This window comes from Rhinoderma darwinii, chromosome 4, assembly GCF_050947455.1.
Source record: "Rhinoderma darwinii isolate aRhiDar2 chromosome 4, aRhiDar2.hap1, whole genome shotgun sequence".
NCBI lineage: Eukaryota > Metazoa > Chordata > Amphibia > Anura > Rhinodermatidae > Rhinoderma > Rhinoderma darwinii.
Genome location: NC_134690.1, coordinates 352,030,245 through 352,047,980, shown reverse-complemented (window position 1 = coordinate 352,047,980; position 17,736 = coordinate 352,030,245). Strand labels below are relative to the sequence as shown.

General features: G+C 39.7%; 1 protein-coding gene across 1 annotated transcript in view; it reads right to left on the bottom strand.

The window, feature by feature from the left end:
- The window catches only part of SLC24A3 (solute carrier family 24 member 3), a 354,780-nt gene that overhangs the window by 126,342 nt on the left and 210,702 nt on the right, over window positions 1-17,736 (bottom strand). The window contains exon 4 of the mRNA XM_075862964.1: window positions 1,973-2,047. Within this exon, the coding sequence (XP_075719079.1) occupies window positions 1,973-2,047 (75 nt within the window). The remainder of the gene's footprint in view (window positions 1-1,972; window positions 2,048-17,736) is intronic.

Below are 17,736 nucleotides of genomic sequence, written 5' to 3'. Positions count from 1 at the left end.
ACATGTCAATGTAACATCCACATAAATGCCAGAACCCAAGGATATCTAGCTAAACATTGCCCAGAGAATCACACTGCCTCTGCCAACTTGCCTTCTTCCTATAGTGTATCTTGGTGCCACCTCTACGCTAGATAAGCGATGCACGCACACCCGACCGTCCACATGATGTAAAAGAATATATGATTCATCAGACCAGGGCACCTTCTTCCATTTCTCCATGGTCCAGTTCAGATGCCATTGTAGGTGCTTTTGACGGAGGACGGGGGTCAGCATGGGCACGCTGACTGGTCTGCGGCTACGGAGCCCCACATGCAACAAACCTCGATGCACTGTGTTTTGAAATAACCAGCAGTAACTTTTCCTGTAATTTGTGCTACGGTAGCTCTTCTGTGGGATCGGACCATAAAGGCTAGCCTTCATTCCCCACGCACATAAATGAGCCTTGGATGCCCATCACCCTATTACCGGTAGTCATTCCTTGGACCACTTTTGGTAGGTACAAACCACTGCATACCGGGAACTCCCTACAAGACCAGCTGTTTTGGAGATGATCTGACCCAGTCATCTAGCCATCACAATTTAGCCCTTGCCAAAGTCCATCAGATGCTTATGACTGCCAATTTTGCACCATTGTAACGTGATAATCAATGTTCACTTCACCTGTCAGTGGTTTTAATGTTAGGGCTAATAGGTGTATAATAACAGATCAATGTACTAAAATAGCTGAATAGCTGACAGGCTAGGAAATATATGGTTGTTTTACGTAAAATCTGGCAATAGTTTGTGATCTGTTGTAATATTATAATTATATAGTGATATTTGTTGTGATTTCAGAGTACAAAACCCATCACGCTCTTACAGTTTTAATTTTTTTTTTAAATGCATGTTATTCTTTTGTGGTAATGTCAAATTTGCCATAAGAAAGACACAAATTACTTAGAAAAGAAATAAAAATCACAAGATAGTTTGATACAAGAACAATGAACTTCTTCTGGGTCGATATGTAGGCCTGAAACTATGGAGGACAAATTAATGTTGGTGTAAATGGAAAGGTGAAAATACAAAAGACCAGGATCAGAATAGGACTAGGAACCAGTACTGGAAAACAAATTCCATTGTGACACATTTTTCCATGTATTTTGTTTTGCATGGTGCTGAAGGAGGACTGGAAAGTTACTAAGAGTAAGGAAAGTATATAGAATAACTCGTGATTCCAGAACAGCCTGTTTATACTCTCCATTACTGGTCCTCATCTGGCACATTTCCAGAATTCTAAATCTGGAATTTCCTAGGCCTTCACAATAATGTTTATGAGCTTGGTATTTGAATTGCTAAGTACTTCTAGTTTGTAGGGCTGTACTTGTATACTTTACGCTAGGAAACAAAAATATTATTTAACTAACTGTTTTTGGGACCCATGCAAACAAGTGGAAGCCCTGAATGGCACCAGCGACCATTGGGTATAGCTAGAAAAAAATGTGGTCGTTGGTGCTCATGTTGGACCTAGCAGTCGTCGAGAGACTAATACAGTTTTCATGGTTTGCTGAAGATGAAAGCTCTTTACATTAACTGTCCAACTTCTTCCTTAGCAAAAGCACTACATTATAATGTCGACTGTTATTGGTTGAAACAGCATTGCAGCTGCCCAACTGGATAAATTACGTTGCCATGTGGGTATTCACAGACAACAATGAGTGGACATTCAACCATTAAGGTTATGTCTGGGTGCCACTATGCATAGTCCAGGTAAGATGTGTCCTGAATAATGCCATGTCGAATCCATTATCTGCCAATGACTGGCGCATCTGCCATCTGAAATGTTGCTTGAATTATATTCTAGATAGGAACATTCAATTATTTATTTATTTTTTATTATTATTGCTAAGGAGATGTATTCTGAGTACTAACAAATATATCTCAGTGGTTTGGCATAAATTAACTATTTTCTATCACATGCACCCGCCAAACTTACTTCACAAATTTTCTCCAAGGAAGGGACGAAGAAGTCATCACAGACAATAGCAAGAGCATAGAACATGTACATTGCCTGTGGGAATAATAAAAAGACAGATTAGACATAGTGGACATGGTTATAATCAGTCACCCTAGATCTCCCAATGCTTCCACAATTCATGTCATGTATCATTTGTTGGCTACAAAGTAGAAGTTATTGATCGTTAATCTATACACAATTAATATATGCTGTAAATATCTTGAATTTTCTGACGGATATGTTCTTATGGTTTTTGTACTTAACCACCTGGTAAGCCTCAATGTACTGAATATTTAGATAAAATATTACGTTCTATTTCAAGTCAAATAAGAGGATTAATAACAATATTCGTGCAAATGATGCATATGAGATCAGAAAAGTTAAAGGGTTTTTCCAGCCGATAAGAATTGATAGGCCTCAAGATAGGTCATCAATAGCTAATGGTCCAACTCCCGGGACCCCAGCGTATCAGCCACTCTTAAGAGCGCTGCTTCAACTTCATTTCTTCTTGCTCACTGTGAATCTTCGACACGTCATATCATGTTGCGGTCACATCAACGTACAGATCGCAACGTTCACTATCATGACTTGCGATGCCGGCAGCGCGACACGGCGATCAGTCATGGTAAAAATCGCAATTTATCCCTAGCCTAAATTGTTCTGAAAAAAGAAAAGGTCAGGTTGGCCACCCAGCTGTCAACATGTCTCCATTTACAGGAGGATTTTGGGAGACGTCACCTGCTCGTATCCTGTTCTATATGCATATAAAAAAAAGTATGTATGATTCACATAGACTTCATTAGTTGGTGATATAGAGCCACTTCATTAATATTGAGTAAGGGAATGTTTTAATGTATACATATACACAGGCACGCACACACGCACAAACACATCTTCATTGATTGTGGTATTAAAGGGGTTGTCCATTCACATAACAATTTTTTACAAAGGGCTTACAATGCTATAAAATAACAGAATATGTAATTGTACTAATCCCCTGCCCTACCTGTGCCAATATCCTAAAATGACTACATTAGTAGAAAATGTAGGCAATCCTCCTAGAGCTAAACACATCAGGAGCACTAAATGCTACAATGTATCAGTGTAGATAAAATGGAGCCGAGGTTGTGTAGCTCACATAGGATTGTCTAGATTGAACGCAATTGTATCCGCCGTGTACTCCCTTCTGTGAGCAGGACTCTGCCTCTCTGGCTTTTCAATCTCTGTATGTAAACATAAATACTCCATTCACTGACAGCAAGACAAGAAAAAGGTGAGGGATAGATACACAAAGTATATTGGAAAGTTACAGAACTTTTTGATAGTTCAATTACTAAGCTTCATTTACATAAAATCCATTGAACATAGATTTGTTTTCATCCTTCAGCTTCATTTGGAAACACTGAAAAAGAAACGATTGTACATAAAAGTGACTTCGATGCATAATAATATTAACGATTAATGTGACAGAATATAAAATGCGTTCCCTTAGGTTAACTTTAGTTAGACTAAAGAAATGTAAAAAACAATCCTTCTTCATGGTAAGTTCTTGCAGTGAAAACAATCAATTGTCCGTGCATGAAAGGTTCCCAACAGTCTTTATACTCTGAGACTATTGTGTTCAGAATCTCCAGAAAATATGAAAGATTTATACTCTTTTCGCTTGGTATTGTGTGTATGAAGGGGATAAATTCTGCATGTGTTGGGAGCTGTTTAATGTCCTTTTGTCCTTAGATGTCATGAAAATGATCAGAGTGAAAGAATGCACAATGAAAATCGCCCATCTCAATGATCCAATGCTGCCGTTCCGTCTTTTTTTGTCTTTTTATAGTACAGTATGCTGCTGGGACCTTTGTGTGCTCCCTAACCCACCACTGATAGAGAGAAAGGAACAGATCATCCATCGATGCACTTGTCACCTCAGAACTCTGTATTTCTTGCCTCCGGGAAGACTGTGAAGTAAAGATTGTTTTCCACTGTGACTGAAAATGATTTTTTTTTCCATGTATTGTCCAAATGACCCAGCTATATCATAAGTGATAACTTTAAATTGCAATGCTTCTAGCAACAGAAGAACAGTACACTGAATGGTCATAGCCTCCATCAGATTAAAAAAATGAAATTTGGATGATTAAATTGGTCAAAACTGGAAAAACCTTAATAATATAACATTGTCGACATATGCTGGCTTTCCATGAGTAAAATCTAAGTGTATAAGACGTGAATATACCACTTTAAAATGTTGTAGTATACGAAAAAAGAAGGTGGCCAACGAGGTCGGGTTATCTAAGGAGAGGTGAATTCTGAAGACAACTTTGAATTTCTAAACATATATAGTGGAACCAGCGAGCAAATCAATATGCAATATTTAGGATTTTTGTATATAGCAATGACCTCATTACTATAAAAAATATACAATATACATATACAAATGGGACACTGCTGTTGACTTTGTGAGCACTATGGCTGACTCTGTGGCTGGCACTAGGGGCACTGCAGCTGACTCTGGAGTCATTGTAGCTGGCATAGTACTGAGGGCATTGTGATTGACAATGTTACTGGGATATTAAAGCTCAAAATCAAGGGCACTGGGACACTGTGGTTACAGTCAGGACATTATGGCTGCCATTGTTATGGGCACATTGTGGTTGACACTGGGGAAATTATGTTTGTCCTTGTTATTGCTATAGGGGTCTGTAACATTGGTGGCACTGTAACTGGCACTAGGGGCATTGGGTCTGACAGTGGGTTTGACAGTGGGGGAAGTGTAGCAGTCCTTGTTATAAGGGCAAGGTTGCTGGTAATAGGAGCATTGTGGCTTCCACTAGGGGCACTATGACTGGGTTCACAATGGCTGCCATTTATTAGGGTGCACTATGGCTGACACTGAGGTAATTGTGGCTGTTATTGACATTTGAGAATTGCTCCGGACACCATGGACGTTGTGGTTGTCAGTTAAAGGGACACTGTGGCTGGCACTGGGGGCTATATGGTCATCATGCTATGCATCAGCATCTACATGTCCCTCTTTGACATATAAGAAACTTGGGAGAAAGTAGGCTGAGCAACAGGTGGAAGCATCATGGGGGAACATCAGAATAAAAGTTATACTGGAGTTCTCATTGAGACACTAGTTATTAGATGATGTATGCATCTACTAGCTGTTGAAGTACTGTTCTTCATATAAGCCAGCAAAGTTAAAATCTTAAACCCAAAAGAATATGGATGTCAATCCCCAACAACTACTATTTAGTAGATTGAAAAACTGATATTATATACATATTGAGACATCATAGTGGAGCTCTGCTTTACTAACTACCACATGTTGGGTTTGCTTTATATATTCGGTTTTATTATGGATTTTAAGACACAAGATGAGGACATGGGTAGGTTGAATGTTAAAATATGAGTTTTGGGATCCATAAGTAATTGGGCCCATCACTGTAGACAATATTTTCCCCCTTCAAAAACTAGGTAGAGATAGTTTAGATGGAGGGTGGTGTTACCCATGATATTTGTCCTTTGCTTGCTCCAGATTGGTGGATCGAAGGGGGTTATAAGTAGAGGATGGATCAGTCAGCAAAAATTTCTGTCACTTTCCCCTCACTGTGGAGCAGTTGGCCCTTATGGCGGGTATTACCCTTGATGGAAATCTTTTGCCATTGAACAATATGCCTTTCATAATGGATGTCTGGCATCTGCTTGGTAGACACATAAAATATATGTTTTGTCTACATAGTTTGTTATCCCTATGCTTCATGTTTTTTTTTAATTTAAATTGAATATACAAGAAAAAAACAGTATCTGCTAATTTCAATAAAAGCTGTGGCTAACGTCAGCGTTACACAATTCTAATTTTCTGTGTCTCACTTATTAAGGAAATTAGGGTATTAGAAGAGGTGATTTATATAAATATTTAGCCTTTACTGGGTAAATGTATCAGTTATGTATGCATGCATTCTCATTTACATCATTAAATATTATTTAATAAAACAGCTTCCGTCTCTGGAGATAAAAAGGGAAAGCTCTGTATTACACATCCCTCAGATTGAATGATAGGCATGGTACAATGCTCCCGGCATTACCACCATCTTCGTTTTTGTTTTTTTATCTTTTACAATGTAGTGGGAATGATTTTATGATTCTAATGCAGCCACTTGGATAAAATTTAATGTGATATCCTGTTGTTTGCAGCTGTTTCTAAAACTGAATGTGTTTCCAGTTGATTGAGTCAGGGACAAGAGGTAAAAAAAAAGCGAAAACAAGATATGTACACACTGGAACATTCATTGTCTCCTCTACAAGTTACACTCTGGAATTGCACAATTCAAAATGCGAAACGAAGTACATATATATTTAGGTATAGCAGTGTATATGTCCATCTGAGGCCTCATTAAAGGGTTATTCCCATCACAGAAAGTCATGACATATCGCTAGGATATGCTACTACTTTCTGATCAGTGCTGAGAATGAAGGAGCCAAAGTTCTGGTATTACGCATGATTCAGATCACCCCTAGACATAGGCTCTATTAGGATAAAAATGTAATAGAGCAGAGCCCCCCAGTTGGGATCCCCCCACTATTAGCCAAGGCTAAGAGAGAATCTTCCTTTGGGGGTCTTGGTTTGTTCATGCATTACACAAATAGGGCATTTGTCATGTATTTCATTTTAGTTTAATTCATTACATTTTAGTATATACATAATACATAAGGTGCTTGATTATTTTTTTTATATCGTAACTATTTATTTTTTATATGTAAATCCGCCCCTGGAGGCGGCCATATTGAAGACACACACTTCCTTCCTGTACTTTCTATGTAGTCAATAGAGTAGGTTGTGTGTGTGTGTGTGTGTGTGTGTGTGTGTGTGTGTGCTTTATGGCAGCTGAAAAGAATGGGGGTCAATTGACAGAGAAATCTCATCCAGAGACCAGGGCCATTGCATAGAGAGCCTGACCTCTGTGTACTATATAGTGTTACTATCCTGCTTTATCTAGGTTTCCAGCATTAAAATAGAGCTGTCATTAACTTGCCCACCCTAATGAAATGATTCTCCTCATCCTGTGCCTTTATATACAGCAAAGTTGAAATTGAGCTACAGAGGTAAGGAATTAGTCGTCCAGACTAGATACGTTATTATACTGGTACTGGTTTGCTGCAATGCTGGTATTACTTCATAATATTATTTGACAAGGTGTTCTCCAACGTAAAGCTGATAAATGGATAGATCGCCATTTACATCAAACTTGCAAATGAATGTTGTTACTGAGGGTATGTTCACACGCAGAGTCAAAAACGTCTCAAAATACAGAGCTGTTTTCAAGAGAAAACAGCTCCTGATTTTCAAAAGTTTTTTTGTGCCACTCGCGATTTTCGCTACGTTTTTCACTGCGTTTTTTTATGGCCTTTTTTGGAGATTTTTTCACTAGAGTCTATGGAAAACAGCTCCAAAAACATCCCAAGAAGTGTCCTGCACTTCTTTTTCGCGGCCGTTTTTTTACGCGTCAGAACAGAATGTCGGAACAGAACGCCGTTTTCCCATTGAAATCAATGGACAGATGTTTGGAGGCGTTCTGCTTCCGATCTTTCGGCCTTTTTTCGGGCGTTTACGGCCCAAAAAATTGCCGAAAATAGGCCGTGTGAACATACCCTAAGGCTATGTTCACCCTAGCCCTGTAACGGATTCATCATAAACAGGATCCAAACAGTAACTGACGGATCCCAATGACTTATAATTTGGTCCATTGGGGTTCCATTGAGGTAGCTACATACCTTGCTGTCAGAAGTGATGGAAATTGCTTATGTTAACAGGACCTAAGAAATCATAAGAACAAGCACAATACACTTTCTTTCCTCTGGTAACCTATGGTTAGACACCTACAGCGTGATTCAAAGTCTCCAGACATAAGAAATATGAATGTATCCAAACCGTTTAACAAAAAAACAGCCTTGTTGCCCAAAGCAACCAATCAAAATGAAGCTTTCATTCTCCCAAAAGTAATGAAATCTGAACTCTGATTGGTTACTATAGGCAACAGAGTCTATTTTTCTGTATTTTCAAGTAACAACAGATCTATTAACAATCACTGTATCAGCACCCCGTCAATCATGGTCAGTGGTGCAATACCTTGTATGGCCACTACAAATGTAACAGCATGTGCAAGTACGAACATAAAGAAGAACCATGTAAACAAGGAAGAGGCTGCGGCGCTCGTACGACCGCCACAGCCCCTTCAAACAGCTGATCGTGGGGGTGACGACAGTCAGACCCCCACCGATCAAATATGGATGTCCAATCCTGAGGACAGGCCATCAATTTTTAAAACCCAGATAACCCCTTTTAATATCCATTCACACTGGTTAGATACGTTTATATCTTCTAATAAATCGATCCATCTAAAGGCAACGTAACTGTGATAAGTGGCTTATAATGGGTCTTGGGGTTACACAGATAATTGTCAAATACACATGTATTCATTGTGAATGAGATTCTCCATCAAATCAAAAATAATAAACTAAGAATAAATTAAGAAAACGATAAATAATCGTTTGAAAATCCCATTCAACAAAACTAATCCGATGTGAAAATGCAGAAACTCAGGGGAATTTCAATATAAAACAACTACATGTTTGACGTGCCCGCAAAAAATTGTTTTGTTTGCGCCTAACATTGTAACAGGAATTGAAAAGATCTCCACAGACTTATCGCCAGCAAAACACAGTATTGAAAATACCACAAATTTGAGCTGCTCAGGGACGCCATCCGCTTTGATAATCTGAGTCACCAGCTGTAGCTGAAGAGCAGATGTCTACATATTGCTAACTTTACTGTCTCAACGTCTAAACCTACAGTCCCTTGCTGATGTTCGCTCTTTAGCATGTTTCTGACAGAGTGTAGAATTCATCATTCAGTCATCTGCACTTCTCTCCTGTCATTAACTTTGCCAATCGCTCTTTTTTGAATTATATATCCACTTTTTTTCTGCCAGAATGAAAAATGATCCTGCTTTTAGGAATAAAGATCCTGAGTTATCAGCATTGAGCAGATAGTGGAGAAATCCTTGCTCTACTAATGATAGCGATCACTGAATCTGACTAAAAATAGACAGTCATTTTTTATGGCTGAGAAACTGTCAAATTGTAGAATAACACTGTTTTGGACCTGATTTAAGTGTTATCTGCAGTCAATGGGGAAATGTATTAAAGGTTTTTCTTATAACGGAGGTGCCCCATTCAAACTCCTCCTCACTGTGATCGTGCAGTGAAGAGGAGTGGAGGTCAGGACCCTTGTTCTATTGATCCGTGAGGGTTCCAGTGGTGGGACCCTTAGCGATCATACATTTATATAAATGTTAATTGCTGGAAAACCTCTTTAAGACTGGAATTTCATACGCCAGTCCTAATATAAAGAAAGTTGGAGTAAGATGCGACACATCTATTAAAGGGGTTATCCCACCACAACAACTTATCACCTATCCACAGGATAGGTGATTAATGTTTGATCGCTGGGGGTCCCACCAATCAAGAGAACTGCTCCATTCATTCTCTATGAGACTGCTGGAAATAACCAGGTGCTGTACTCGGCTATCTCCGGTAGTCCCATAAGGAATGATGGGAGCGGCAGCGCACATGCACGACTGCCGTTTCGATCATTCAGGGGACTCAAGATCCCTGTTCTCTTGGTCGATGAGGACCCCCATGCGAGCAAACACTTATCACCTATCCTGTGGATAGGTGATCATTTGTTGTCGTGGGATAACCCCTTTACGAGGCGAATGCCCCTTAAAGGAGCATTCCACTTTTTTTTTGTTATTTCCCGCTCCATTTGTACATTGGTGTTTCAGTAGGGTGCTGTGTGCAGAATTACTTGCCGATCCGTGCACCACATCATTTTCAGGTCCAGCACCGCCCACGTGATTACATTCTGACCTGGTCTGGAATCACTGTGCTTTTGAAAAAACCAGAACTCAGGTTCTCAATACATTACTATGGAGCCTCGTTCTGGCTCCCATAGGAAATCATAGAAAGACTGAGATCTGTTTTTTTCAGAAGCACAGTGATTCCAGACCAGGTCAGAATGTGATCAGGTGGGAGGTGCTGGACCCGAAAATGACGTGGTGCATGGATCGGTAATTACTTAGCACCCCACTGAAACACCAATGTACAAATGAAGAAAAAAAAAAAATGGAGAGCTTCTTTAATAATGTGGCTCGCCCCTTTTGGTAAGCCACGCCTTCTTTTCACAAAAGTGTCGGGGGCGGCGTAAAAAGTCCCTTCTGCGACTTTTCTACACTAGAAAGCTGGTGTAGAACGGTTGATAAATTCCCCTCTTTGCCCTTTGTGCCAACTCCCTTTAACTTTTTTTGGTAGCTGCATGGTTGTGCATTGATAAAAATGGGCCTACCATGGCCTTAAAAACAAAAACAAGACCGACAGGAGAGGAAGTGGTACGGTGCTTTCGTATCATTTCTGACACTTCGTTCCAGCAATCAGAGTCGCAGCAGTCAGACCCCCACCAATTATCAGTGTATTTACTGAATGTCTGGTTGTCTGGAATAAAAATATCCCTTTACTAGAGGAGGTTCTTCATTTAAGAACCTAAATAGCTAGAGTAGGGAGCGTTTAAAAAGAGCATTTCCTGCTCTGGAGGACTGGTTGCATTCGTACATTACACAGACAGCTTATTGATTTCAATGACAATGGTGTAATGCTTCATTTCTACTGTGGTGGTGCTGCCAAAAAAAACCTGAACACTTGCGTCCAGATGATCCACAGACCTGATTGAAGGGGGTTCCAAGAGCCGGACACATTATGGTAAACTGTGTCAGGGTCCCTTGTAACAAAAAGGGATTGTGAAAAGAGGGCAGCCCCTTGAAAGTCAATAGCCACTTTTTAACACCATAACATTTTTAGGTCCATTTATTATTTTATAATGTACACTATATGGACAAATGTATTGGGACACCTACACATTAAACTTACAGGAGCTTTTATGACATTGCATCGATTACACGATTTAGTGTGGATATTCGGTCGGATTTCCCTGTGGTTTCTGGGTCGGATATGCTGGGGAATATTCCGCAGCTTATATGACCCTGTACACATACCCCAAGAGACATGTCCCTAGAAGCCAATCCTCTAAAATGATATGCTCTTTGCTGCATTGCATTCTGGGTAAGTTTTTTGTTTCTTCATAACATTACTGTACAGTGCCTGGTATAAAGATGACATATGCAAACCACCAGAATAAGCACCGTACAGACACTGAACAAGCAAGTGATGCTGAGAGGTTTCATCTCTGAAGCCCATTGAATTGTAAATGCAGCTAAGGACTATACTACATGGACTGACGTATTGGGACACCTACACATTACACCTACAGGAGCTCCTATGACATCCGATTCTAAATCCATAGGAATTAATATAGAGTTGGTTCCCCCTTTGTAGCTAAAACAGGTTCCACTCTTCTGGGAGGGCTTTCTGCAAGATTTTGGAGTGTGTTTGGGAATGTTTGCCCAATTATCCAGAAAAGCATTTGCGATGCCAGACTCTGATGTTGGACGAGGGGGCCTGGCACGCAATCTCCATTCTAGTTCATCCCGAAGGGGTTTGATCGGGTTGAGGTCAGGGCTCTGTGCGGGCCAGTCAAGTTCTTCCACTCCAAACTCAACCAACCATGCCTTTATGGACCGTGCTTTGGGCACTGGGGCTCAGTAATGCTGCAATTGTCCAAAAGGTCTTGGTATTCTGAACATTAAGATTTGTCTACACTGGAAATAAGGGGCCAAGCCCAAAAATAACCCCATATCATTATCCCTTCTCAACCAAACTTTACAGTTGCCACAATGTCAGGGAGGAAACATTCTCCTGGCATTTGCCAAACCCAGACTTGTCCATCAGACTGCCAGATAGAGAAGTATAATTCTTCACTCCACAGAACACGTTTCCACTGCTCCAGAGTCCAGTGGCGACGTGCTTTACACCACTTGAGTTGCTGTGGTTCCTAAACATTCCCACTTTACAATAATAATACTCACAGTTGATTGTGGAAATCTGAGAGGGAAGAAATTTCTCGAACTGATTTGCTGCAACGGTGAAATCCTATTACAGTACCACGCTGGAATTCAGTGAGCTCTTCAGAATGACCCATTCTTTCACAAATGTTTGTAGAGGCGACTGCATGGCTAGGTGCTTGACTTTATACACCTGTGGCAATGGACTGAATGAAGCACTTGATAAAATGTGAGAGGTGTGTCCCAATACTTTTGTTCATATAGTGTATCTTTATAGGGGTTAGAGCCCAGTTTTTCTGATACAGAGCTCCAACTCCACTCCATAGACAGTTAACTAAAATAAGTTTTGTCTGCCCGCACCTACCACTAGGGGAAGCTTACCGCATGCTGTTTTATTATTAAAGGGGTTGCCCGATGCCACCAGCAAAAAAAACTCTAAACACAAATAAAATGCTTCACTAATGCTAATACATCCTTATACAAAGAAAACCAAACTTCCCGGTTGGTGGCGGTATTTTGCGCTGGACTGGCGCTGCTGTACTGCATGTCCCGTCATGAATCACTGTGCTCTCGTCAGCCTAAGCACGGCCCACAAGAGAGAGCTAGGACTTAGAAGAGGGCAGGCTTAGGAAAGGATCAATAGGAGAGCCAGCCAACATTGGTCACGTAATTCATGTTAAGTAATTCAATTGGTTAGGTCAGAACTACAGAGATTCCGGGATCAGGTGACCGGTGTTTCGTTTGGCGTTTCTTGGCAAAAGTGAAAATACAAGCATATTGGTAAGCACGTTTAAACCTTATTATATGATATCTAGGCAAGAGTCTAGTTTCTCCGGATAACCCCTTTAAGTTCAATGAGTAAGTTGTAAGTAGTAAGCTCCTAAACTCCCTTATTATCGTGACTGACAGCAGTCAAAATGTTATCATTGAACTTTGCTTTTGCAGGGGATTTGGTACACTGTATCAGAAAAATGAATTAATTTTGAACCTATTTAGATTTTTTTTTAAAAAATGGTGTTAAAGAGTGGACATGTACTTTAATATTCTGCCATTTCTGTGCCAAGATAAATTCATGTGGAAATTCCCTAGGCTATGTTCACGCATAGCGTAATTGCTGCAGATTTTCCTTCCAGACAAATCTCATCTCATTCCGTGCAGAAATTGACATTAGGTGCAGATTTTTTTAATCTGCAGCATGCCACTTTATGCTGTGGAATGGTTGTGCATTTGTGCAGATTTTGATTTTAATGGGAAAAGGGAGATCTGCAACAAATGGCAAATGTTGCGTTTTTGCTGTGGAATAGCTGAAATAACAAAAAATTATTTTAACTTTAACATTTTTAAAAAATAGCATACTTTACTCCCCTGGTGCTCCCGTAGCAATGCGAGATGACGTTTTGTCCCATGTGACCACAATCACAGGCTGCAGCAGTAACATGGGACGAAACTTAATCACAGGAGGTCGGATCAACACAGACCAGCCAATCGGAGCAGGGAAGCGTCGCTACTGGAGCCCCAGGGGAGGTGAGTATGGCCTTTTTTGGGGAGAATTCCTCTTTTTCTTCACAGCAGCAAATATGACACAATTTGGTGTGGACTTGCGGCCTAAAATCCCTGTGGAATCTGGGTTGGATTTGCTCCAGGGTTTTCCGCAGCACATCTGACCTGTGTGAACATACCCTAAGTGTGAAATATTTACCCTTCATATTTGTCTACTTGACTCTTCGGGGGAGATTTATAAAAACTGGTGCGTGGAAAATGTCAAATAGACGGTTTCCTATAGCACCCAATTAGGTTGTTGCTTTCTTTTCCCAGAGGATCACTGAAAAATGAAAGCTGGAATCTGATTGGTTGCTGTGGGCAATTCCTCCACTTTTCTTAGTATTGATAAATTCCTGTCTTTTGGTGTGTACCAAATATTGACATCAATTTTCAATGTATTTATTTTTGGTTTTATTTTGTGCTTTTCCCGTCATCTTTATACCTATAAGGCATGCATTGTTAGCTCTGCTTTCATGTTACGTCATTCATATCACAAACTTTGCTTGACAGTAAGCAATCTACAAGATATTTATCCATTATAGTTTGTTTTACTGACAACAAAAATTGCTTGATGTATGTGTATATACTAAGGAAAATTATATTTTCCTTTGATACATATTTTCCATCAGTTTTAAAGCAGAGACTTTGATCTACAACCCTCAATGGGTCATTTGCAGAATGGCGTTACATATGTTTTATCCGCTGGGGCTACAATCTCCTTTGACAGATATAAAATAGCTTAATCAGCATACTGAATAAAATCTGATGTATGTTTAACATCTTTCATTCTGCCTCATCTCCCTGGGATATTGTTGTTTGATGAGTGCAAAAAGTCCTTGCATCAAAGGATCTGTAAAATTGTCTTCGCACATGAAAATGTATGATGGTGGCCCTGTTCAGTAATAGCACACACAGTAAAAGTCCCTTCTTTTCTTCTATATAACACCAGCATGAAACCTTTTTTATATACTTATTTACTAATGTTAAATAGACACCATAAATAAAATTTCAAAAAATATGTCACTGGAAGGGTCCATTACGCATATTCATTCTCCATATTTGTATATTAAGTAGAAGCATACTGATATTGTTTGTAGACTGTAATTATTTTATTTTTTTAGATTAAGGTATAATGTCCTGTCAAATCTTAAACATATAGTAGTTGTAATTATATCTATTAAATATCCATCCTCCAATCATGCCTTAGAAATAGTCGACAGAATAGAAGTGGTCAGGGGTTTGTGTGTGATCGGTGGAGAGACATCCAGAGAAAGAAAGCAAGAAAAAATAAATTCCAGTGCTTACTAGAGCTCCTGCGTTCCCTAAACACACGTGTCCTAAGGAACGCAGGGTACTGTCCCGATCTTATGAGTGATGTTGCAGATGGAGGAAATCTGTCCTCTGGCAACAGGTCCATTCTCCCTTTTTGACTTTTTCTACTGTCAGTAATGCAGTGTTCTGGGAGGGGGGCCATCAACAGCAATTTCAAAGGTAACCGTGAAATTATAGGAAGCGTCTGGATACCATTAGGGCATGTTCACACGTGGCGGAATTGCTGTGTAATTCCGATGCGGACAGTCCGCAGTGGAATTCTCCAGTGGACGTTTTTTACATTTGTTTCAATACATTTTTAGGCAAGTTAGTTCAGGCGTTGCGGAAAAAACTCTGCTGCGGACCATAGGCTGCGGTGCGGAATTTTCCCTCCGAAGCATGCACTGTCTGTTGCGGAGAAGAAGCGGAATTTCACTGCGGATTTCAGCCTTCGCAATGCAAAAACTGAAATCTGTGGCAAGTCCGCTGTCTTTTCTGCAACATCTGAATTACCTGTCAAATATGCAAATGTTGGTGCAGATTCGTTGCGTAATTGCCCCAAATCTGCACCAACATTTACAGCGGAAAAACTCTGCCACGTGTGAACATGCCCTTAGTGTTGCCAATGGTTGCGCAGCAATAAAAAAAATGGGCGGTTATTTACATTAGTAATAATAGGTTTTGTATAATTCTATATGTATTCATTTCATAATATACCTTTAGGGTGCAGTCCCACGCGGCGGCTTTTGTTGCAGAAATTTCTGCAACAAAAAAGCAGTTCAGTTCATGTCAAAGGGGTAGTTGTTGCAGCATGTGTATGGATTTCTGCACGTTCCGTTCAGATGAATAGAACAATATTAACTTTTTGCTACTTAAAGGGGTTGTTCCAGAATTAATGAAAAATAAAAGAAAATGAGACATAATATGGTGCAGGACAATCTCTTTGTAACAAATCTAGCACCAGCCCTGTACCTTACATAGATCCAGAGATCTTCCAATTCATTGCTCCAATTGCTCTTCTAGATTTTCTTCAGGATAGCAGCTCAGAGGGCGTGTCCTTTCTGCCGCAAAGAAGGCAATTCTATTGGTTGGTGGCAGTTAGCGAGTGGAACTGAGGATGTGCATCCTCTCTTAATCAGCTCAGTACAAGGATTTTTTTATACAGTTTGAACACCAGGGGGGAACCATTATAATAAAGTAAAGGGAATATTTCCTAACTGGAGCATTTTTGTAACACAAGGAAAATTACAAAACAAATTAATTTTTAATGCTGAATTATATTGCAATAACATTTAATAGTGGGACAACCCCTTTAATTGCTTTACATACTGTTATTTTTTTAAATTACTTTATAATTACATCTACTTTTGTAATGCCGGACAAATAGAGGTTGCGATATAGAGTAAATTGTATTTCAACTACTGTAGCAATATATAAATTCCGTGGCAGCTCTAACCTTTACTTTTAAAGGTTAAAAGTCCATCATACAAGTGTCCGCAGAATTTCATCTACTTGGAGGCATCCCTTTGTCTGGATAAATAAGACCAATCCTGTATTTTAATACTCAAATCCTTCTGTATTTTTTTCTTTGCACCAAACATTTGCAGCGGTCACCTTGATTGATGTGAATATTACGGAGACTCTTCCTCAAGTTTGCCTTTCCTTTATCTATATCTAGCTATGAAACAGCTTAAAGGATCTTTGATTTTTTTTTTATCTGAAGGACACACACACGAGACTTAACAAAGGAATCAGAATATTGCTATTTGCATATAGTGCAGAATTCCAATTCAAACAACTAAAGTAAGATAAAAATACACCTAATTAATTGTGTATATGATCAGCTGGGCTTTGGAAGACGCAAATGGCAAATTCATGGATCTGTGGCTCCTTTAAGGGCACCTTGCAAATGAAAACCATTGATTGATTTGTTTGTCAAAATACTGCTGAGGAGGGCACAAGAGATCATATAATGGCTTATGCAGAAATAGCTTTGCTATATTTAGGTCACATTCAAGGAAGGTTAGCAAATTCTGAGACATTAGTGAAACAAAGGCTTTGTATCCCGCTGCCAACTTACCAGCAATATCCTGATGTTCACTTAGCATTCCAGGTATGTAATGAATAGCAAGTGATACATAATTAAGTACCCCTATATTTTCACTGCAATAAATAATATGTGTCTTGGGAACAGTCTCTCTGAACATTTTAGAGAATATAACCACTACAATAAGTTTATGTTCACACGGCAAACGAAAAAGAGCTGTAAAATACGGAGCTGTTCTTAAGGGAAAACAGCCTCTGCTTTTCAACCGTTTATTATGCATCATTCGTTTTTTGATGCGTTTTTTACGGCCATTTTTGGAGCTATTTTTCCATTGACCCAATGAAAAACGGCTCAAAAACAGCTCAAGAAGTGACATGCACTTCTTTTTATGAGGCGTTTTTTTTTACGGGCCGTTCTTTGAAACGGCCACGTAAAAAAATGCCCTGTGGGAACTAAACGTTTTTCCCATTGAAATCAAGCCGTGTGAACATACTCTAACTACAAAAAAGGCCATACTTACTAAGTGGGTGGGTGAAAACCCGTTCCCAGCAGGACGCAGACAGGTCAAAAAATGCTGCAGAAGGAGAGTGCATTAAATAGTGATAGCCACTCCCACTAGTCTTGGGGGGAGTCGCGAACTAAGTGCTCACAAGTGTGTGATAAATGAGTGTCAGTGTCAGTGTAGTGCTAGGGTGTGAATGTATGGTAAAAAAGAAAAGTGTATGTATGGAAGTGTCAGAACTGTGTGATAATGTAATAAGAAATAAATGTGTGATGAATGGGGGTCACTGCTGTGAATAGTACACGGGGTGTCAGAACTATGTGTAATA